Below are 23,683 nucleotides of genomic sequence, written 5' to 3'. Positions count from 1 at the left end.
AGATAATAGATGCGTTTATTCTACTTTTTAAATTGATTAAATATAAGTGATAGACTTTTCACTGAAACAAGTCTCCAAGTAGTAACCTTGAGGTTTATCCAAATCTTCCATAGAAATGTGTAGTTTATGAAAGGTATATATTTTAACTTGTGGTGCAGACTTATTTGTAAGTGAAATTGCTTCAGAGTGAAATTGTTTTTTGGTTTGCCAGATATGTCTTTGGCTTTATGTATTCTGGGTTATCCTTTGTTTCTGCCACCTGCTCTTTGGTCTTGAGTATATGTCCTCAGCTCTCCTTTACTATATAAGCTTCAATCTGGAATATGTGCACAGTTACTCTGCTCTTTAATTACAGGAGAGGAAGAAGGCGAAAAGATGACAAAAGTCCACGATTACCCAAAAGGAGGTGAGTAATTGATCCTCCTGCTGTGTTGTGCCTTCTTTCTGGTGGTGGGCGCTTCACTCACATGTTCAGCCCTCATAATTATCCTGTGGGAATGGCTAGTTAAAAATTTCACAAAAGCAACTTCATTAGTGTCCTCGATGCAGAGTTACTATGTTTTTATTTCCATTGCAGGATCTTAAAGTTTCTAAAAATTTTAATACTTCTTTGCCTTTTGGGGAGTTACTAGTTTGTTTTGTGCTCTTTTGTAAAAACTCTAAACATTTGGCAATTTCTGGTTACCTCTAACATAAATTCTGTGCAAGCTATAAACTTAGAGATTTTAATTCTTCATACTGTAAAATAGCTATTCCCTATAGTGCAGTTTGGCCACTGTGCAGACTGCCTCTTCTCTGCTGCTAACTTTTCTCCTACGTATCGCTAATAGGAAAAAGCCTCCAATCCAGTATGTCCGGTGTGAGATGGAAGGATGTGGAACTGTTCTGGCTCACCCTCGCTATCTGCAGGTCAGTGAAGTTGTTAACTAAGGCAGCCTTGCAGGTTACGTTCCATTACTAGTTCTCATACTTCATGAGAGTTTACAGTTTGTGGACTTGTGTAGGCTTTATCATTAAATGTGTAATGTCAAGGAAAATCTTTTTGTAAACATCAAATTACTTCAGTTGAGTTTTTGTTGTTGTTGTTTTTTAAGTGATTTAGAACCTGAGCTTAAATATTTCTGTGGGATCTTGGAATATTCCAGTGTTTTTCATGGTGTAAATACTCCTGATACAAGAAATGATTGCGTAACAACACACCACGACACAGTGGAACAGATTTTATTTTAATGTGTATTTTTAAAGAATAAAATTAGCAACTAAAACCAGTGACTTTTTGAATCCTATTTAGAATAAATTCTAATATTTTTAGGTTTCTTTTTTTTTTAAGTGAGCAGGGTTTTTAAAAATAATTTTATATAAATTGCTGTGCATTCTGCGTGTTTTTAAAAATTTATTTTTTATTTTACTTTATTTATTTTTGGCTGCTTTGGGTCTTCGTTGCTGCGTGCGAGTTTTCTCTAGTTGTGGCGAGCGGGGGCTACTCTTTGTTGCGGTTCACGGGCTTCTCATTGCGGTGGCTTCTCTTGTTGTGGAGCACAGGCTCTAGGCATGCGGGCTTCAGTAGTTGTGGCTCGCGGGCTCTAGAGCACAGGCTCAGTAGTTGTGGTGCATGGGCTTAGTTGCTCCGCGGCATGTGGGATCTTCCCGGACCAGAACTCGAACCCGTGTCCCCTGCATTGGCAGGCGGATTCTTAACCACTGCGCCACCAGGGAAGTCCCAGATTTTTTTTTAATGAGTAAAGATACAGCTTGTATTTAGGTCTGGCAGAAAACATGAAGGTGAAATACTAATTACTAGAGCTTAAGAAGTGTTTGATCTTTATTTAGCAGCAAGTATAACATAAGATTAAGGCCTTACTTTCTGATTCTGGTTCTACTATAATAATGATAGCTACGCTTCTTTTGTCACGTACTATTTGCTGCACTAAGCACTGTACGATATATGATCTCTGTATTCCCACAACAACACTACAACACAGTTAATCATTATCTCCATTTTACGAATGAGAACTAGAGCTTGTAATATATGTAATGTAATATGTAAGTATTATATTCTAAGATCATGCTGCTAGTGAATGACAGACCCAGAATGGAATCACCATCTATCGGTTTCTGTAGCCTATGTTTGTAATCATTTTATTATACTGCTTCCTGTTCATATACAGAGTATTTGGTTTTCCTTCAGCACTTTTGACTTAGCAAAGGAATGAGCTAAGCTAAGCTTTCTGGAATCCTTAATTTTTATCCCCCTTCACTTTCTTTTACTGTTCTAGCACCACATTAAATATCAGCATTTGCTGAAGAAGAAATACGTATGTCCCCATCCCTCCTGTGGACGACTCTTCAGGCTCCAGAAGCAACTTCTACGACATGCCAAACATCATACAGGTATTTTTTACATAAAATGTTTATCAAGTAGCTAAATTCACTGATTCAACATCACCAAGTTTGTTTTACAGCTAAGAAACCAGAGGCTGAGCAACATTAGGTAACTTGCCCGTGGTCACACAGCTAGTTTTTAGCAGAACCGGGGTTTTCTAATTCTGCCTCAGGTAAATAGATACTTGTAGTAACTACCTGGACTGAAAATGAGGAGTCTGGAGAAAGCTGGAGCGGTCAGGAGGCCTGCTTATAGTGTATGTTGCCTACTGAGACGCTCCCGAGACGTCTGCTCCTCCTGGAGTCATGAAGGCTAGCTACTGAATTCACATGTAACCTCCTGTAGGAGCCGTTGACTCAAAAAGAGAAACAGAATGCCTTTGTAGTACATGTTATGGAATGGATGCAGACATCATTCATTTTTATCCACTTGACAGTCTCAGTGCAGTGCAGCTCATAGGAACAAACTGGGCTGGGAATTAGTGGTAATTGAGCACATGCCAGACACTTGAGTATTTATTATATGTTACATTCTTAATAATCCTTAGATGGTAAGACTAGGAGTTCCAGTAACAGAGATTTCATGTCTCTTGCACAAGGTCATATGGTCAGTGTCATATATATACCCTTTCCATCATTTACTAAATGTGTGACTTAGGAACGTTACTTAATTTCTTCTCTCTTTTCCTCATTTGTAAAATAAAGCTAATAATGTTACCAATAACACTGAGTTATTACAAGGATGAAATGAGATAACCTATAAAGTGCTGTTTACTGCACAGGGCTGGGCACCTGATAGCACCACGATTTAAACTCAGGTCTTAATCACTCCAAAGTCTACTGTCTTTGCATTACACTATGTTTCTTCAGAGAGTATACTGTCTCCACTGTTTCTTGATAGAAGCTGCCATTTCTCCACTCCTTCTCCCTGCTACACTGTTTTATCCTATAGAAAAGTAATTTCTGACAACCAGTTTAGACTGTTCTAGTTAAATATTACAAGCCTACTATGACAAACAGTGTTTTAGAAATTCAGTCCATTCTAGATATTTATATTTGGTTGATACAGTTTTATGATGTCAGTGTTAGAGAGTTTTCCTTTTCCAAATTAGTGTTTACTGGCTCCCTTTGAAAATATAATGTATTTAAGCAAATGGAATGCCCCACATGGGTTTGTCATGCGACAGTGGAGCTAGAAAAGTGGACAAGACCTGAGAGATACTAAGAAATTGTCCCTGAGTTAGAAGTATGCATTTTTAGACCCTACCACTCATTATGTAGAACATAGACCAGCAAACATTGGCATCACTTTAGCTCCATTTAGAGATGGAGAATCTCAGGCCTTGCCTTAGACCAACTGAATCAGCATCTGCATCTAATAAGATCCCCAGGTGAGTCCTTAGTACATTCAAGTTTGAGAAAAACTTGACTTCTTCTCCCACACTTGGTTTTAGAACTGTTTGGGATGGAATGTAAGATTAAATTGGATACTGTTTGCCTTTTAACTTACCCTTGTGTTTTTACTGTGACTATTTCTAGTAATTTTTAAGTAAAAGGCATAGAAGGTGGGTAGTGGCCATTTATTCAGCAAATGTATGTTGAGCATCTGTTTGTCCACTTTCTCCCCAGCCACTTGATAGAGAAGAAATTAAGTCCAGTGTTTCTTTGCCCCATAGAATTTTTGAGAGAAGTTTAGATTGTTTATCTTGGGTAACTTTTTAAAAAATCTGAAATAGAAGATATGAGTAGCACTTTATATGTGGGTCACTTTTCTTTAGGGAATGCCAAATTCATTTGTTGTTGTTGAACGCCAGATTCTTTATATGTAAGCATTCAGCTTTCACAGTCTGTGAAAAAAGCTGTTTTAAGAATAAAAGCTATGTAAAATGTAGTTGTTTACTTGCTAACCAATTTATCCAAGGTCTGGATTACTGGTAAAGTTGAGATTAGGATTCCAGTTCTCATATTTCTGTCTAGCTGTGTTTTTTATTTTTGTTTTTTAAAATAGGTTCGTATGCTACTGAATGAATGGAATAAAAAGAGATAAAAATGATATTATTTACTTTTAAGTTTTGTTTATCCAAAGTGCTTATACATTAAAAACAGTATTGCTTTTCCTCTAAATTCACCTGCCTGGTCATCTGCTTACTTGTTGTAAGCTAGGAAAAAATACTTAAGAGGGATTCTAAATGGAACACTAAATAACCACATTATTTTTCTTCTTAGATCAAAGAGATTATATCTGTGAATACTGTGCTCGAGCCTTCAAGAGTTCCCACAATCTGGCAGTGCACCGGATGATTCACACTGGCGAGAAGCCATTACAGTGAGTACTTATTTACTGGTGAACATCTGGGGTCTAAGTGCATATACCCCACTTGAGGGTTAGACCCTTTACAAACATTTCAGCTGGCATTGCTATTTTACTTTTACCAAATTAAAGAGTGGGTATTGATTAAGGGAGCTACTTAGTCACGTTTTTCTTTTGTTTTCCTCTTTTTCAAACAAACAGAAAAAATCAGATTAGTTTTCTATCTATTAACTTTTCCTAATCTTTCACAAGAAGTATATATTACTGACTGTCACTTATAAATGTGACCTCTAAATTCTCACCCTGACCCTAAATGAGAGGTCTCTTTATTTCTCTATTTGATCAGCCATTTCCTTTTTCACTCTCCTTAGATGCGAGATCTGTGGATTTACTTGTCGGCAAAAGGCATCCCTTAATTGGCACATGAAGAAGCATGATGCAGACTCCTTCTACCAGTTTTCTTGCAATATCTGTGGCAAAAAATTTGAGAAGAAGGACAGCGTAGTGGCTCACAAAGCAAAAAGCCACCCTGAGGTGCTGATTGCCGAAGCTCTGGCTGCCAATGCAGGCGCCCTCATCACCAGCACAGATATCTTGGGCACTAATCCAGAGTCCCTGACACAACCTGCAGATGGTCAGGGTCTTCCTCTTCTTCCTGAGCCCTTGGGAAACTCCACCTCTGGAGAGTGCCTCCTGCTAGAAGCTGAAGGGATGTCAAAGTCATACTGTAGTGGGACGGAACGGGTGAGCCTGATGGCTGATGGGAAGATCTTTGTGGGAAGTGGCAGCAGTGGGGGCACTGAAGGGCTGGTCATGAACTCGGATATACTCGGTGCTACCACAGAGGTTCTGATTGAAGATTCAGACTCTACTGGACCTTAGAGGAAGGGAAGACTTTGGGCACTGGGACAGCTAAGACTTTGTATTTAAAAGACAAAAAGGACAAAAAAAAAAAATTTAAAGCATTTAAAATCTAGTAAAATAACTGAAGGGCCTGCTCTTTCCATTGTGGATCACAGCACACAAACACACACACACACACACACACACACCCACACACACCCACACACACACACACACCCTCTTCTCCCTCTGTTGTCCCCTTTATAAAGTTGATGTTGCCTTTACCAGAAAGCTAGACAAAGAAGCAGCAGCAGCTCTTAAAGTAACGGTTATTCTTATACTCAGTTCCATCCAGGCAGACTTCCTGCTCATCAGCAGATCCCCCTTTTCAGCCTGTAACTCTGATGTGCTCTGGATCAGCTTTTAACTCTTAATGATATATTAATACTCTCTAAACCCCTTCTCTTCCTTTACTGCTTCCCTATGGTTCTGGCTTCTATCCCCTGCAGCACATGTATCTTCAAAGTATCATGTAATTCTAATCTCTGGAGGCTGGCAGCTTGACTTGGCACTTTAGGGCCCCTTAGCAGGGTGAGCTGTTAAAACAGCACACACCTCTCACCCCTTTCCCTCCATTCCCCCTGGGTTTAGGGAAGGAAGGATACACGGGGACCACCTCCTGCCTCTTCACCTCACCGCCTTCCTCAGTCCCCCTCCCAGCACCTCCATAAGGTTCTCAGTGCTGCTCACTTGCTTTGCAAGCAGGCTCCCAACAGGGAGGGAGCTACCGTCTACATGGTCTCTCTGACCATGCGACAGGGTTCTGTATCAGTGAGACAGTGAGAAAAGTCCCAGACTAGTGGCAGAAATTTGCACTTTGAACATGTGTGTTTTTGTGTTGTGGAACCTGAGATTCCTTATTTATTAACAAAGTCTGATTTTTTTTTTTTTTTGTCTTTGTTGCTATATTTTGTGGGGCTGGGAGAGATTAGATTATTCTGACATGGGGTCCTGAGAGATTAGATTATTCTGACATGGGGTCCTTTGCATAAGAGGTACTTGTAGAAGGCAAGATATAGGGTTGAAGAAGCACAGCCAGCCTCTAAAATCATAGCTCTCTAGTGGCCTTTAAAGAAAGCTGGTCCTCAGCACTAACAAAATCACTACAGTAGCCTAGTGCTTTTCCGGAAACCTCTTTAGGGAAGGATGTTAGGTTTGTGGTAATTAGTGGTCTGAGTTTTTAGAGCATCGAGATTTAGGAATTTTGAGGGGGTGAGGAAGGTTGTTCAGGGTCTGAATTACAGATAAAAGGTTTTCTCTTGTGAATTTGTTGATTTTCTTTTTTGTCCCCATCATTTCTTTATACAGACCTCCCTGTTATCCCAGCTCTGGCCCCTTGCTTTGCTTTTCCTTTTGCTTTTGCTTTGCTTTGCTTTGCTTTGCTTTATCGTTGGTTCATTCCAGCTCCCAATTAGTGAAGGACACTGCCATCAGTGAAGGAATAGTCTGAGTCATACAGTTGTAAGTAAAAGAAAATTGTTCTGTTTTGTTTCCCTTTTAATAACACTTCAGAAGAAGAAAGGCTTCAACTAAGTTAATAATCTGTATAATGCTTTGGCTTTCACCTGAAATTGTAGGAATGATCATTTCCCTCGAGGTGGGGATTTTCATGGGGTGGATTACTTACTACTGTCCATGGGAGAGACAGTTTTGTACAACTTAACTTCCAGAAGACTAAAAACCTATCTTGGCTCATTTTTAGAGAATTAGAAGGGCAGTCTATCCTACGTACCTCAGAAACTGGAATTAAAGGCTTGCCCTATTCATTGTTTGTCAGAAATGTATGATGGCTGTTGGAAAGAATGAAGTTTTGCTGAGAACAAAATAAGGAACAGCTTGTTTTTTCACAAACACTAAAATTACAAAGTTTATCAGTTTTCTCTTTTGATTTTTTTTTTTCCCAAAAAGAAGGGTAACAAAACCTCATCTCTGAAAGAGTCTTACTTCACACCCACTAGTGTCAGTGGTTGGGATGCCAGGGAACAGGGAGTGAAACACCTGCAGTGAACAGTCTTAAATGTACTGTTGTTCCTTTTCGGTGTTGCAGATTTGCCATCCCCTTCAGTGTGAGGGTAGAAAATGGAATAAGGTTAGAAGGGATATAGAGTATGCTTTCCTGCCCACAGTAAGGATTTGGAGTTGACTTTGGTATGTTGAGTAAATTTGAAAATATTGTAAGATTGACTGGATGGGTCTACAACAAAGTTGTTCCACTCCCGTATTAAGTCCATTTTGTGCTGTTTCACTAGCTAGCATCTATACCCCACCTTACTTTTTGTCTTCGTCACATTTATCTTATCCTTTGTCTCCATAAATTACATTTGCAGTTGTTAGTCATCAGATGTTTTAGACACCTACACAAAAGCAAACTGCATTAAAAAAAAAAAAACTTTATGAGATAGAGGGAAAATATATTCTTCCCTGTATCACACTCCTCCCCACCAAAAGCAGCTAGTTAGTTCCCATAATTAGAAACTTTCTCCTTTCTCCCTTTTTTACTCATCTTCATTTGCCTGTAATTTGCTTCAGTAAATTATTATAGCAGTTTGCGATAAATTTTAAAATATTTTTCATGGACTTAAGATTTTTTCCTTTTGAGAAAAGGGGTGCTAGCAAAGTAAAGAGTTGGTTAAAGTAAACTATCTTATACTAGATTCTTTTCCCTTTTCCTTTCTGCTCATACGTTTACTTCATTGTCCTTCTAAAGAACTCAGTCTTAAAATTCTACATGTCGTACTCTTAATCAAATTCTGCTACCTTTTTAATGACTCTTCCCACAGCATATTCTCCATCTTGAATTAGCAATTCTAAATTCTGAAAATGTACTTGATACAAACATTATTTCTACAAGATATAGAAATACATCTTGTAGAAATACATCTTTCCCCTTGTTTGTGGTTGCCCAGGGTTATTTTGCAAAATTGAGACTTAATATGCTTCAGAGAATTTAGATAAACACTGGCCAAGATTACTGGGAGTAAAAAATAGATACATTGAGGTATGGAAAAGCATTCACATAGAGCACTTGAACTTCCTTAGAACCTGTTAGGAGAAAAAAATATAAAGAGTGTACTAAACCTAACTAAGGTTATTACAGTCTGGCTGTTCGAAGCACCATTTTTCCCTCCTGTCTTTTTCCCACTTTCCAGTGTACTCAAGAAAATTGAAAAATTGTAATGAATCAGTTTAAAATATTTTATTTCCTAGAAGCCTTTTTTGCCTGTTGTAATATGCAGGACCCTTCTCCTTTGATGGGAGAGACAGGTAGTTACCTGAATCTAGGTTGAAAAGGTTATGTAAAAAGAAATTATAATAAAAGGGATACTCTGCTTTTCAAATCCTTGTTTTCTCTTAATCTAGGTAAGGCATATCCAAAATAAATATGTAAAGAAGAAAAATAAAAGTTGTCTTCTTGGAAGCAACTGGTCTTCCTTGGTTGTACTGAGTTACAGTTATCCTGGGGTGAAATAATTGCTGCTGCCAAATAAGAAAAACAAGTTGCCCTCAGGGCAGGTTTTACGTGGCAGATACTGTTGTTTGCTCTTGTTGAGAATCAGGTAGTTAACTTTTGACTTAGTTCAGTTCTTGATTTCTAATGCTGAGATGCCATATGATTCTATGATCATTTGACAAAGTTGGAAATCCTTTCCATGTTTCAACCTTAGGAAAGGTGGATTCTTAATCTAGTAAAGAGAACGTTAAGGAAGCTGTGGGGTTACTTTTGCTCTGATGATGACAAAACTCTGATAGCATTTAATATCAGTGCTTCTTCACAAAACTCAATGTCCATACAAATACAAAGTTAAAAAAAAAAAAAAGAATCCTCCTACCTTCTTAAAAAGCCTACTGTGACAGCCACCCTGGCCTCATTTCTTTCTCCCCTATGTCCCTCAATTATTGTTTATGTATGGAAATTTCCCCCTGAGAAGGCATGTGTTTCAATTCAGAGGGAATGTCCATGATACAAAATAGTGAAAACTGATTCGTTTGGGGATGAAACTTGTAACTCTTACCCAATTGGCATCATCCTCTAACCTACAGAGTTAAATGCAATAGAACAACTTGCCAAGTGCTTTTAAACTCTGCCTTCATTTCACAGTCCAGCTCATGCTCTTGTTTTGTTAAGAAGCAATGTGGTATGACTGGGATAAGGAAGAAGAAGAAAAGCATGTTGTTACTTGAGTGAGACTGCCTCAGAAATGTTACCAAGTCAGGGTTGGGTGTTTCCTGTCCTTTGGAAGAGAACAGGCCTAAACAGTACCTTCCTCATCCTGTAGCTACAAGGAAGGCACCATGATTGAGATTACAGATGCTTCCTTAGCTGATTTTTAATCGAATGTAAATTTAACTTAGCAAAAGGATGGGAGTGAAAAAATGCTGTATTTTCACAGGATCTATTTCATGTAAACTTTGTGTCTTGGAACAAAATATGAACTACCTAAAGAATGATATTGGAAACTCAGTGGGAGAAACAGTTCTAGAATCAAAGACCTATATTTAAATTTTGAACCTAGTTATTGGATTTTGTGCACATTATTTAATTTCTTTAAGCCCCCATTTCTTACGTAAAATGAGGAAACTATCTTGTAGAATTATTCTAAAGATCAAATAAAGGCTTTAAAGCCGTGAGCAGTGTCTGGCCTAGGGTAGATGCTTAATGAATGGCAGCTATATCAATAATAATAACAATATTATTGAATAGTTTACCAGGCCAAGAAAGAAAAGGACATGGGGAGCACAGGGAGGGTGATAATAAAATGAACTGATTATATGTGTATATAAATAGATCCCATCAGGCAGGGGTGTCATGAGGATCAGTGTGATAATGACCTTGTCGCCAAGTGCAAAAGCAAAACAATGACACGAAAACAAGTACACTAGGCCCTGAGTGGAGGAGAGAGTTGGAGGCAGACGCTGCAGGACAGAAAGCTGAGTGAAAAGGGGCCTTTGATTCCACAGGCGCAGAAATCCACAGCCAGGAATTTGCTGCCACCTCTGAGTCAGGCGGGGGGGTGGGTGCCGAATTCCATTAGTAGGGAAATGCCCAGTGGATTTAGCCCGAGAGTCACATTTCTTATTTGGACCAGTATAGACAGAAACAAACCCAGCTCACTTGTTTCCCGGGACAGTTGAGTTAGGGGATGGCTTTCACAGAGCATTCACCGCTGACCCCTCACCGCCGGGACCTCTGTAGCCGCTCTGTCTGGCTAGCAAGGAAGATCCGTTCCGACCTGACTGCTCTTATGGAATCTTATGTAAGTTGCCTATTTTGCTGTCGTCTATTTTCACTTCATCTCTTCTGATCCAGCCATTTACCATCATGTTCCAGGCCCGTTACCAGTTACGAAAGCCCTAATCATATAGTCATTTATATATTGGGCACCTGTCATTTGACATGGCCCCTTCCCTTAAGGAAAGTCATATGACCTTTCTTTCTCTAGGCTATTCAGGAGACATGTTGTTCCTTGAATAAGAAAATATACATGGGGTTCTATGTAGAATTGGCTTTATGTCCTGGAGGCTGTTCCTAGTTTGATTGCCTGTCTGAATTCTGCCAGAATAGATTAACCATGAGGCCTCTAAGCTTGGGTTCTTCACGTACATTGTTCTGATTTTTTGAGCTTATAAACGAAAGATGGAGTTAGGTTTCTAGGATTGGGAGAAGAACAGTATAAAGCCACCAGTTTCTCCTATTACATTATTAGCCACCCTATACAATCAAAAGTGTTCCTCTGTCTAAATAGAAAGGTCACCTACACTATCAAAAAAGTCTTCTAGAAGAATCACTGGGGACCTGGGGAAGTGTCCGATTCTTAGGGAGCTAACCATGGATCTCAGGTTTTCTGATAGAGGAAGATCCCCCTTGGTCTTCATCTAAGGCCTGCTGTGGAAACACTCCAGGCCCCCGTGGAGAGTTCTGAATTTAGGTTCTCTGAGAATTGGTTTATCTTCATAAAACTCCAGCAGTCAGAAATCAGATTCTTTGAAATACCAATGTTTTAAAAAATAATTGCCATTGACTCCTCTAATAAAGGATTGTCCTCACCATTGACAGTGAGCGATGGAGAGGGCTGTTAGAAAAATTCTACGATGCCTATATTTTAGAGCTTAGGTGTGGCCAGTGTCTTCAGGTATATTTAAAATACTTAAACTCCAGTATGATTATAATACTCCAGTTGCCAGGAGGGAGTGTCAAGTGGGAAGGAAAAATTATTCTAGACCAGTCAGTGAGTGGTTTTCAACCTTTGGAACCTAGTGAAAGCTGCAGATTCTCCCAAGAAAAATGAACAGGTAGTCAAAGCAGTGTGTATAATTTCTGGGAGAATAGGATCTTCCTAAAGTCAGTCAAGGTTCCCAAATGAAGAGTTCCTCATCTAGACTCTTTATTTTCTTTACAATTTGGATCCTTGACCAGGGAAGTGAATAAGATTGTGTATGAGATTTAGAGATTAAGTGAGAATGGTGGAGTGATTACAGAAGATGTGAAGTTTTTCTGTATCCTTGACCAGGTGAAGCATCAAGGTCTGAACGAGAACATAAACCTGGACTCTGTGCGTGGTGTGCCAGCGGCAAGCACTGATCGGTGGAGTGAGCTTAGTGAGGCAGAGCGACTCCAAGAGAACCTCCAAGCTTATCGTACCTTCCACGTTATGTTGGCCAGACTGTTAGAAGACCAACGGGTGCATTTTACTCCAGCTGAAGATGACTTCCATCAAGCAATACATACCATTCTCCTCCAAGTCGCTGCCTTTGCTTACCAGCTGGAAGAATTAATGGTGCTCCTGGAACACAAGATCCCTTCCAGTGAGGCTGATGGGATGCCCCTTATTGTTGGAGATGGCGGTCTCTTTGAGAAGAAGCTGTGGGGCCTAAAGGTGCTGCAAGAGCTTTCACAGTGGACAGTGAGGTCCGTCCGTGACCTTCGAGTCATTTCATCTTGTCAAACTGGGATCCCAGGACATGGGAGCCATTATACTGCTAAGGACAAGAAAATGTAGCAGTTACCCCTCTCTCTCTCTTACTTGCTTTCTCCTCTAATGGAATATATATAGTTTTCTGAGGCCTCACTTTCCCATTCTTATTTTTGAAAACCTTTAAAACCACAGGCATTTTCATCAGCTAGGGTTGGAGACATGGACAAATGGGCATACAGGTTTAGTCTGGGGGGGAGGGATGTGTGAGTGTGTGTGTGTGTGTGTGTGTGTGTGTGTGTTGGGGCCATAAGGGAGTGGGGGCAGGGACAACATCCTTCCACCTCAGTGCTGTGATCTTTCCTACCCACTAAATAACCTTTACAGGCATTTAACAGCCTCACATATACTTTTAATTTTAGTCCTGGATGACTCTTCTGAGAAGACTGAAATAGTGAATTAAAAATCATGGACTCTAGTCAATTCAAACTCTTGGATAATAACAGTAACTAACATTTACTGAGTACTGTATTGAAGCAATATGCCAGGAGCTTTATGCATATCATAATTTTCACAGCCCTGCTGAGGGAGGTGGTGTTATTTCCATTCGGCAGATGAGAAAACAGGCTCACAGAAGTTTACAACTCGTTCAAGGTTACCCATCTAGCAAATGGCACACGGAGTTTGAACCCAGATCTTTCTCGTTCCAAAGCCTAGTGCCCTTCACTTTAAAGGCCTGATTATGAACCTCTATCACGGTACCTCTTTGCTACAGAGGGTTGGAAAATGTATCCATGTCATCTATCCCCAGCACTGAAAAAGCAACCCCCAACTATGTCCTGATGGTGTTAAAGGCAGTACTTGTTGCCCATATTTGGCAAAGAAGAGAGCAGTGGAGATCTTAAGATCAGTCCACCAAACTTTTGAACTTTGGAAGCTGGGAGTGTGCAGTCATACAGCTTGCTTTCAAGTATCCACTAACGTTCTTGAGTTTGGGGTTGGGGACAGCTTATACTCGGTTACCTCACATTTACTGTAATCAGCAATGCAGTGGTACAGGCGCCGTAACCCGGGCATTCATGGACAATGGGTAGAATACTGCTCAGGTTAAAAAGTCACAGAACTCCTGCACCAGACAGTCTCTGGACTTAGTCATGAGCAGAGAATGAGGCTCACTCTGTTCCCAGTGGGAATGCCAGCGATTCTGAAACAATATAGAGCAAAGCCTCTATACTTCAGAACAAAGGGCACAGTTCTGCATTTAATGTTCTTGAGAGAAACGGTATGAAAAGCACCAACTAGTAAATGTGGGCATTAATGTAAGAGGTCATTTACAGTCAGGCCTATGAACTAGTGGTGCAAATGGGAATCCAGAAGTTCTCAGGTGTATCATTTACTTCACCAATTCAAACTCAAGATCTTGGGTTGGGGGCCCAAATCAATTTGGTGCACTTATTTGAGACTTCTATATTCTTTTTTTTTTTTTAACGTATACTTTTTTTTTTTTAAGGAATTCCTTTATTTATTTTATTTTTTATTTACTTATTTATTTTTGGCTGTGTTGGGTCTTCGTTTCTGTGCAAGGGCTTTCTCTCTAGTTGGCGGCAAATGGGGGCCACCCTTCATCGCGGTGCGCAGGCCTCTCACTATCGCGGCCTCTCTTGTTGCGGAGCACAGGCTCCAGACGCGCAGGCTCAGTAGTTGTGGCTCACGGGCCCAGTTGCTCCGCGGCATGTGGGATCTTCCCAGACCAGGGCTCGAACCCGTGTCCCCTGCATTGGCAGGCAGATTCTCAACCACTGCGCCACCAGGGAAGCCCCCAGGCTTCTATATTCTTAAAAGGACCATGAGTCAGAGGGGGCTAGCTGCCATAGCTTGTGTCCTTTCCTACATGGGTTTATGTCCAAAACTCCATGAAGTCAATATTCTGAGAGGGCTCTGGGTGAGGCACGGTGGCAATACAGGGGAGGTCAGGCCCTGCTCCCCAGGATGCATCTGTGGAAACGGTTGTAGGCATACAGGAGATCAATACTATTGATAGACCTGAATCGTGAGATGGGTTTAAGCGGTATGGAGTTGAAGGAGATCCGTGAGGGCCAGAAATTGCTTCCTGGAGGAGAGAGGAGTTCAGTTGTGTCTCAGAGTTTGGCTGAGTACCAAACAAAGAGAAAAGTCATGAGGGCAGAAATAGAGAAGAGTTGCCCAGTTAGAAGAAAATGAGGCAATAATAAACATTTGGGTCCACTACCACTAGAAGTTTATCATTTTGTTTGTAATTTTGGTAATGGTATAAAACTTTGCAGCGAATGCATAGAGGCTTATTTCATTCGAGCTTTTCCTTGTTTAAGTTGTTTCTTGTGCTTAAGAGCAGTATTTTGATCGGTAAAATACTTGCTTATTAATGTGAAGCTCTTAGGTTTATCTGTATAGTACTTTAGGTTTTTTTATTTAATGAAGAAAGGCGTGACTCAAATTTCTTTTTTTAAAAAATAAGTTTATTATATTTATTTTATTTTTGGCCGCGTTGTGTCTTCGTTGTGGTGCATGGCTTCTCACGGCGGTGGCTTCTCTTGTTGTGGAGCACGGGCTCTAGGCGCGCAGGCTTCAGTAGTTGTGGCGCACGGGCTTAGTTGCTCCGTGGCATGTGGGATCTTAGCCATAATAACAAAGACATAAACGTGTGGCTCTGAGTTTGTAGACTTTGCATCATGCTTATCTAAAATGGATGAAACAAACTGAATAAGGGACTGACAATAGGCCATATACATATAACTCTGTATATTAATAAGGTCTTAAAAGGCATAAATTTAGTTCCCAGCCCCTAACTCTTATTTCATAAAGGGGGTTCCTTCTATCCCACTCCCTCCAGAAAAGTCCTCTCTATGGGGAGAGATTCAGTTCTCCTGAATCTGTCAAGGAATTGTATGTATGAGAGTTGATAAATACTTCATGCATTGATTTACGAGGATAATTTGGAAAAGACTTGCAAATTAGCACAAACTGAAAGTCCAAGCGTGGAATAAAATTGACTTTGAGACAATCAGGTTTTGAGGGAAGTGAGAATTTTAATAAAAATGGAAAGTGTAAGGTCATAGTCCTGGAACTGCTGTTATTTCAGGCTGCTGTGGATGAAAGCCCAATGGATGACTCACTGTTGTGACCGCTGGTCAGAGAGGGAGAGGACAAGTAAATATTTGGGGGAGACGTATCTGACAAGTCGTTTAGAATGACTTCTGTTTGTGAATCCTCAACTCCTCATGAAGTAGCTGAGCAACTTCTCCTATTGAGTAAAGTAGAAATGCAGGACGCAGAGGGGCCTCCAGCAGAATGAGAAAGGGATTGGTGAAGAGGAAAAGGAAAACAAAAAAAAAGTTTTTGGATATCACTTGAATTGATTTATCTGTGTGTGAGTGTGTGTGTGTGTGTGTTACCAACAATGTCTAGGCCAGGGCATTTACAAAGGCTGGTTTGTCCTCCTGCCTCATCCTACCTCAGCTTCAAGCATCAGACCCAAGAATGAACCTTCTGAACGTTGGTACATTTGAAAAGTGAAAATGATAAAAATGTCATTGTTTCATTCAAAAGCTTCTATAGCGCTCTATAGTCTACAGAAAAAGATGGAGTAAAAATATAATTTGATCTTTTGATGAAATATGTGTGGGGTGTGAGATAAGAAAATCCATGTGCATGTGATTCTTTATATAATACATTACTTTGATCGGTCTGTTTTTGGCAGATAGATGCAAGAATGAAAGAATAAAGGATTCAGTAATGGCTAACAATAAAGATTTTGCCTCAGCAAGACCACGAGTTGCTTCTTTTATTTCTGTATCTGGATGAATAAGGGGAATTTCAAGTGATTTCAACACTGGATGAAATGTAATCCTCCCAGCCAGGGCCAGGCTCACTCAAGCGTGCTAGGTAAATCTCCATGATGCCAGGCCACTGGCATCAACTCCCAAGGCCGGTCAGCCTCAAAAAGGTAGATTCCCCCTACATTTATCAGCTGGCCTGTAGACGAGGAAGATTTCCTTTTTTTTTTTTTTTTTTTTTAAAAGAAATTCACGTTCTTTTATTTATTTATTTATTTATTTATGACTGTGTTGAGTCTTCGTTTCCGTGCGAGGGCTTTCTCTAGTTGCGGCAAGTGGGGGCCACTCTTCATCGCGGTGCGCGGGCCTCTCACCATCGCGGCCTCTCTTGTTGCGGAGCACAGGCTCCAGACGTGCAGGCTCAGTAATTGTGGCTCACGGGCCCAGTTGCTCCGTGGCATGTGGGATCTTCCCAGACCAGGGCTCGAACCCGTGTCCCCTGCATTGGCAGGCAGATTCTCAACCACTGCGCCACCAGGGAAGCCCAAGATTTCCTTTTATATGGTTTAATTTCAAGTATTTGAACCCTAATCAAGCCTTTGAAACAGAAGGTTCCTTACTAGCCTGTTTCTAGTCAGTTTGAAGGCAGAAACTAAGTTGAGGAAAATACACAGGAGAAAATATAAAGCATGGCTAAGGGTATTTTTATCAACATGTTCAAAGTCATATGAAAGGAAATACGGCATTTACTTACTATGTCAGACAGCTCTACCCTGTCTTATGTCATTTGCTCCTCTTTCACAAACTAGGGAAATGAGAATGAGTGTTAACTTGTCCACGGTCCCTCCTCTAGTATATGACAGATTTGGAGAGTTCTGGCTCCAAGGCTCATTCCACTATAGCCAGCTGCCACGGTATACCTAGCAATCGAGATCATCTTAGACTGAAATCCATTCTCCATCTCTGTAATTCACTTTTCTTGGATAAAGCCAGCTACAGACTTGTACAGAATCACTCTCTGTCACAAACCCTATTATGTTTCCAAACTTTGGGGCAAGTCACTTTTTCTGAGCTCCCTCATTTATGAAATGGAAATAACTAACTTCACATGTTGTTACATGGTTTAGACAAATTTGAGAATCTGAAAATACTTGTAAATGACGTACAAACATCAAGTATACTTAATACCTCAAATAGCTTGGATTAACAGAAGACTTTCGACTGAGGAGAGACTATCTTAGAAATACCAGTTGCTTCCCAGGATCCATCTGGTCACAGCCTAGACTTCACTCTGTTTGTTGTGCCCATGCGCCTTTGGCCACTAGAGGCTGACCCAGTTTCATGCACAGGCTCCAGGAATCATCCACCTCTCCGGAGAGGGGAGACCAGGCTGTTCACTACATCCACTAAGATGGTTTTCACAAGCGTCAGACAAGTTCTGGAGAAGCCTGGCAGGCTCTGGAAAGAGCCAAGGAAACACGCAAGCCAAGGCACCGCCCAGGATGTGTTAAAGCATGCATTCAGACTTGGAGTCACCCCGCCATTGGCCAGCACCCTCCTCAACACAAGAAGGAACTCAAACTTCATTTAGTTCAGTCTCACCATTAAACACATTGCACAAGGAAGCCAGAGAGGTGCCCTGGTGTCCCGGCTGCAAAGTAGAATTAGAACTATAATTTGGTCCAGCGCATTCCCCACTGGGCCTCCCTGCTTCTCCATTAGACCAGTATCATCTTAGGAAGCCTCAGATCTCTTTGTCTGCATCCTTTCACTCTCCTGCGTCCAATGCTCTCTGGGCACCCTTCCTTCTAACAAGCCTTTGGAAGCTCTGGGAACAGCAGCTCATAACCCAGACTTCTTTTGCCTCCCCAGCCCCATCTCTACTATAATTTGGTGGTCCCGTATCCCATCCCTCCCCTAATATTATGGGGAAAATGGGACACATTCTGAGGTAATGGTTAAATATGTTATTCCTTCCAGGTGAGTAGCATTTGAAAAAAGGGCCCAGGGAAAATATTTAAAAATAAATTTCTGAGGCAGGTTTCTTATCTTTAGGTCAGACCAACCATTAGGCGACACCACTAGGAAAGGTTTAGGACTACTTTCTCTTTTCTTACTTAGCAATCCCTAGTTCCTATCCCCAAAGCTTGGTGTGGAAGGAGGGTTGGGAGTTACATAAATAACTTAAATAGACCAATAAAAGTTCCCAACCTGGTTCTAAGCAATAAAGCTCTAAATCTTTCAGAAGTGTTCTGCCAGACTCCAACCAAATTCAAGAACAATGCATAATGACACCTACTTTGGACCAGCACTAAGAATACGGAAATGAATATTAATGATAGTAGCAGACATTTATATGGTGTTTACTCAGCCATCCATCGATCTAATCGCTGTATGTGCATTCGTTCATTTACTCCCCACAAGAACCCAATGAGGTAGGTACAAAGATATTTATGTTACAACTGAAGAAACAGGGCCACAGAGAGCTGATGCTTCCCTGCCCTGGAAACACTCACTGTCTCCTGAGAAAGACAACAGGTACTCACTCAACTGTGACAGAAATCGGGGTGCAGTTAGTCATACCAGAGTCTAACCAGGGGCTGGGGGAGCCCAGAGGAAGGAAGGGCTGGAGGAAACCTCTCAAAAGAGGCACTTTGGGAGCTAGGCTTTGAAAAATGACTAGGATTTTGCCTTCAGGAAAAAATACAGTGGGGTGAGGGGTGAGGGATGGGCAAGAACATCTCAGGTAGAAGCAGAAGCACTTGTCAAGATTTGGCTGCTGGAAGGCATGTGGCATGTTCCAGAATGTTCCCCCAAGAGCCCCAGTGGAAGATGAGGCGGAAGGAGTGAGGGGATGATGCCTTGAAAAAAGAATCTATGAAAGGTTTTTGAAGAGGGATAATGCTAGCATCTCCCCTTTGTTTTAGAAAAGGAATTCAGACAGCTAAGTCAGAGCTGTATTAGAGGTGAACGCTGCTGGAAGCAGAGAGACCCATTAAGAAGATGCTTTTTTGCTCAAGGTAAGATATGTTTCAGCTATTTGTGGAAATGTTAGAAGTTCTAGGAGATAGAGGTGAACACGACACAGTCCCCGATCTCTTAGAATCTGCATTTTGGTGGGGGAAGACAGGAACACACAATCATATAACCGAGTGTTAAAAATTATATAGGAACTTGAAAAAGTGATACAGAATTACTGCGAGTAGGAGCCGTGAAGGCCTTTCTCAAGTGGTTACTTCCTGCTGAGATCTGAACGATGACAAGGAGGCAGCCGTCAGTAGACCCGAAGGTAAGGTATTTCGATCACAGGGAACTGCTTTTTGTTTTTGTTTTTAATTTATTTATTTTTGGCTGGGCTGGGTCTTCGTTGCGGTGCACGGGCTTCTCATTGTGGTGGCTTCTCTTGTTGCGGAGCACAGGCTCTAGGTGCGAAGCTTCAGTAGTTGTGGCACGTGGGCTCAGTAGTTGTGGCTCACGGGCTCTAGAACGCAGGTCAGTAGTTGTGATGCACAGGCTTAGTTGCTCCACGGTATGCGGGATCTTCCCGGACCGGGGCTTGAACCTGTTTCCCCTGCAGTGGCAGGCGGATTCTTAACCACTGCGCCACCAGGGAAGTCCCAGGGAATAGTTAAGTGCAAACCCTGAGGCAGGAATGAGCTTTCTGTCCTCAAAGCCACATTAGCCTGAAAGAAGGCTCACGTGGCTGAAACCAGGTGAGCATGGGAACCATGCCAGTGCCAAGGCCCTCAGCCAAAGACCAGGAGAAACACACCTGTAATTAGACAGGTGGGTTTATCACCTGTTGCAGTGAGGAAGAACGCACACTGTGGGAGACTCTCTCTCAGCAAGAGAGTTCTAGAAAGAACTTATATAGGATTTAGGCTTTGGCTGGGTGATTTGGGGGAGAGCCTAAGGAATTTGCTCTAGTTTGGATGCTGTCAGAAAATGGGGGCAAGTCCATGACTGAGTATTTTGTCGGTGACCTAGTGACCTTGCTTTTGTGTGTGATTAGATAAAACTATGAAGTGACCTTGTTTTGTTGCATTTATCATGGTCTCAGGGAGCTGTGTGAGGTCGCTATTCTATGGGGTTGTTTAACGTGTTTAGGATCACTGGCTGTGAGCCCCAGACTGACTTGTAAGACTATGGCAGACCAGCTGTGATCGTCATTTCAATTCTGGACATCAGAAGCTACCTTTTTTCTCCCTCACTACTAATAAGATTATGTGAGGAAAGGGAACTGGATTTTCTTCTAACTGCTGAACACAGACAACAGTCTGACAGCCAACTCTGACAGAAGTCAATGTGTGAAGAGTATTTCCACGCAGATAACAAAGAATAGCTCCTCCTAGATAAAAATGACCAAGACACCAATCATAGAACTGGCTCTGCTTTCTGACAGCACCCAACTCCAGAATGAAACTATGCCTCATTGAATCCTTCCCCAAACTAACTAACCCAACTCCAAAGCTTATAGCGTCAAATCCCTCCTAACCCTTCTTTTTTGAGGTGCCCATTGCAACAAGCCAATAAACTCAACTTTGTTTGACTACAGGTATTGTCCTGGAGGTCTTTGGCTAAAGGGTATCAACACTGCAAAGGGAAACCATTGAAAATTTTTAAGCTGTAAAGTGACATGTTAGGGTTGACATTTTTAAAATGAGCACTCAAGCCACTATGCACAGATAGGTTTATGGGGGCAAGACTAGAAGAAAATATTATCTAGATGATGGAAAACCCGAGTTAAAACTGACAGTGGGAGTGGAGGAAAGAGAAAATCTCTGAAGATCATGACAGAGGTTTGGAATGGGAAGATGAGGAGAAGGATAGTGAGTCCTAGAAAGAGGGAGGAACCCCAGAACACCCCCTCCCAACTAGGAGGAGAGTGAATAAATTAGGCAGGAAACACAGAAGGGGGAACAGATATTGGGGGTAACAGGAGGTTGCAAGCCCGGTTTTTACATATGTTGAGTTGAATGTGCAGCATAGGTAGCATGGAGGAAGGGGTTGGGAGGTGAGTGACTGAGATTGAAGCTGGTTGGGAATGTTGGGACTCAACAATAAGGGTCTTGAACCCCATGCTAAAGAATCTTGATTCATTCTATAGGCAGTGAGGAACCATTCAAGGTTTTAGATCAGTGACCCTCTTAAAGTCAGCATAAAAGAAACCTTGACAAGAAGGAAGGAAAGGAAAAATAAAAATCACCAAAGGTCAGGTCAGTTCTTCTGCCTTAGTCCTAATGGGAACTGAAAGTGTTCCCTTGTCCAAATCCAAGTGCAGATCTGATTCTGATGGTCACTACAGCTTTAATAGACTTAAGGCATATCAGGAAATCACCCCATTCTACATCTCCTATCTTGGGAAAATTTGCATCTCTAAAGAAGTGTTTCATTTTATTCATTTTATTCTATCTGTGCCCCTACCTCCCTTTCCACATGACTAACTCCTGTTCTTGCTTCAGGATCCAGATCACATATCACTTTCTTTGTGAAAACATCCCTGATCTATACACCTGTATCACTGCCCTCTCATCTTTGCTGCGACTTGCACCTGGTACATCATCTACTATCACCGTTGCTTCTACTACTGATTACTATGATGACCACTGCTGCTGATAATAATAATATTGGGCTCTGACACTGAACTAGGTTCTCTGCACAAAGCAGCTCATTTAATCCTCACAACAACCCATCACACTCAAGGTTATAATCATTTCTACTTTACAGATAAGAGAACTGAAGTTCAGAAAGGTTAAGTGACTCACCCAAAGTTGCAGAGCTGGGAATTGGCAGAGCTGGGATTCAAACTGAGGTATTTGAATATACAAGTCACATTTTTTCTTTACATAACTATTATACGACTTAGTACACTGCATATTGGTTATTTATGTCTATGTCTCTCTTCTGCTGGAGTGTGGGTTCCTTGGAGGCAGGGGCTGTGTTTTCCCTGGCATAATGTAGATGCTCATCAAAGGTTACCTGAATGAGAGGAGGGAGGCAGGTAGATATAGTGATGAAGGGAATGGAAGGTGGTGTGTAGTAGAAGAATGATCACTGTTTATATAGATGTTTCCCAACCTTTTTGACAGAAATGATAATGTTGCTAACATGGAGGGGATCTGGGTTCTAGGAGAAGGTTGCTCTAGGATGGAGGAAAGTGGACCATGTTAAGGACGGTAAATCTGGCAACCTCAGTCCCCAATTAGTTACCGTAGTGTTGAAGGGATCAATACATCTTGGCATCCATTGGACAGTCTGTGCTTTATATGAAGGGTTAACAAACTATTTCTTAAGGACCAGATAGTAAGTATTTTATATTTTTGTGATATGAGGTCTCTGTTGCAACTATTCAACTCTGCCATTGCAGCATGGAAACAGTTATAGACAACACATAAACAAATGAGTGTGGCTGTGTTCCAATAAAACTTTATTTACAAAAACAGGTCCCAGGCTGTTGGCCATGTTTGCTGACCCCAGATTTGTATGAATTTTATGGTTCAGAGCTTTGGGTCCTTCTCCTCTCAGCCCAGTTTTTAACTTTGATGAAGTTGCAAGGGAGGCAAAACTTTACCACTACCCATTTTAGATTTTCAGCTGAGACTCTTTACAAAAAGGGAAAAACAACAGTTTATTAAAGTATGCAGGGGGCTTCCCTGGTGGCACAGTGGTTAAGACTCCCCGCTCCCAATGCAGGGGGCCTGGGTTCGACCAGGGAACTAGATCCCACATGCACGCTACAACTAAGAGTTTGCATGACACAACTAAGAGTTTGCATGCCACAACTAAGGAGCCCGTCTGCTGCAACTAAGACCCAGCGCAACCAAATAAATTAAATAAATAAATAAATATTTTTTTAAAAAAGCAGACAGTGTACATCACTCGGGAGAAAACTGAACCAGAAGTAGCTCAAAATGGCGGCTTAGAATTCCAATTTATGTAGCATCGTCAACAAGAATAATAAACTTGTAGAGAAATGATGGGACACAGGAGAGCTTAGGCTTCCAAGGGGGGGAAACTATGGGAAGTTAAATATACGGGAGGAAAATTAATGGAGTAAAGTTTGTTTGCAGGTTCCTCTGGTGCCTTCTCTGGGCTGATAAGAGTGTGTCTTAGTAAAAATAGAATTTATATCTTGCCTTTAGGCAGAAAAGGGGGAGCTTTTTCTGCATTTGCTGCTTCTTAATTTCCTTTAGTTCAAAATCATTTTTATGTCAAAGAGCATATTTTGGGATGACTTTCTGGTTTCCTTCAAAGTCCAATTTATTAATTTGTTCTTTTATGTATGGTGCTTTTGGTATCATATCTAAAAATCTTTGCCTAACTCACGTCACAGAGTTTTTTTCCCCTATATTTTCTCCTCCAGT

General features: G+C 41.2%; 2 protein-coding genes across 3 annotated transcripts in view; both read left to right on the top strand.

The window, feature by feature from the left end:
• ZFP91 (ZFP91 zinc finger protein, atypical E3 ubiquitin ligase) overlaps positions 1 to 8,934 on the top strand; it is a 30,497-nt gene extending 21,563 nt beyond the window's left edge. For both annotated transcript variants that reach the window (XM_007196478.2, XM_007196477.2), the window contains exons 7-11: positions 356 to 406; positions 831 to 909; positions 2,277 to 2,391; positions 4,609 to 4,708; positions 5,065 to 8,934. In XM_007196478.2, coding sequence (XP_007196540.1) covers positions 356 to 406; positions 831 to 909; positions 2,277 to 2,391; positions 4,609 to 4,708; positions 5,065 to 5,575 — 856 coding nt within the window. In that variant the 3' untranslated portion in view covers positions 5,576 to 8,934. The remainder of the gene's footprint in view (positions 1 to 355; positions 407 to 830; positions 910 to 2,276; positions 2,392 to 4,608; positions 4,709 to 5,064) is intronic.
• A 145-nt stretch (positions 8,935 to 9,079) lies between these two features.
• On the top strand, positions 9,080 to 16,312 carry CNTF (ciliary neurotrophic factor). Its single transcript, XM_007196482.3, has 2 exons — positions 9,080 to 10,851; positions 12,106 to 16,312. Exons 1-2 carry the CDS (start codon positions 10,738 to 10,740, stop codon positions 12,592 to 12,594), a joined length of 603 nt encoding a protein of 200 aa, XP_007196544.2. The 5' UTR covers positions 9,080 to 10,737; the 3' UTR covers positions 12,595 to 16,312.
• Positions 16,313 to 23,683: the final 7,371 nt, after the last annotated feature.

Source organism: Balaenoptera acutorostrata, chromosome 9, assembly GCF_949987535.1.
Source record: "Balaenoptera acutorostrata chromosome 9, mBalAcu1.1, whole genome shotgun sequence".
Classification (NCBI taxonomy): domain Eukaryota; kingdom Metazoa; phylum Chordata; class Mammalia; order Artiodactyla; family Balaenopteridae; genus Balaenoptera; species Balaenoptera acutorostrata.
Note: the sequence above shows the minus strand (reverse complement) of the source record. Positions and strands in the feature narration are given on the sequence as shown.

What these genes read in the sequence shown, in the direction of transcription:
- CNTF (XM_007196482.3), top strand. Translation starts at nt 10,738, where the DNA reads ATGGCTTTCACAGAGCATTCACCGCTGACCCCTCACCGCCGGGACCTC. An exon ending in CTGCTCTTATGGAATCTTAT is followed by an intron (nt 10,852 to 12,105) that starts GTAAGTTGCCTA and finishes ATCCTTGACCAG; the next exon opens with GTGAAGCATCAAGGTCTGAA.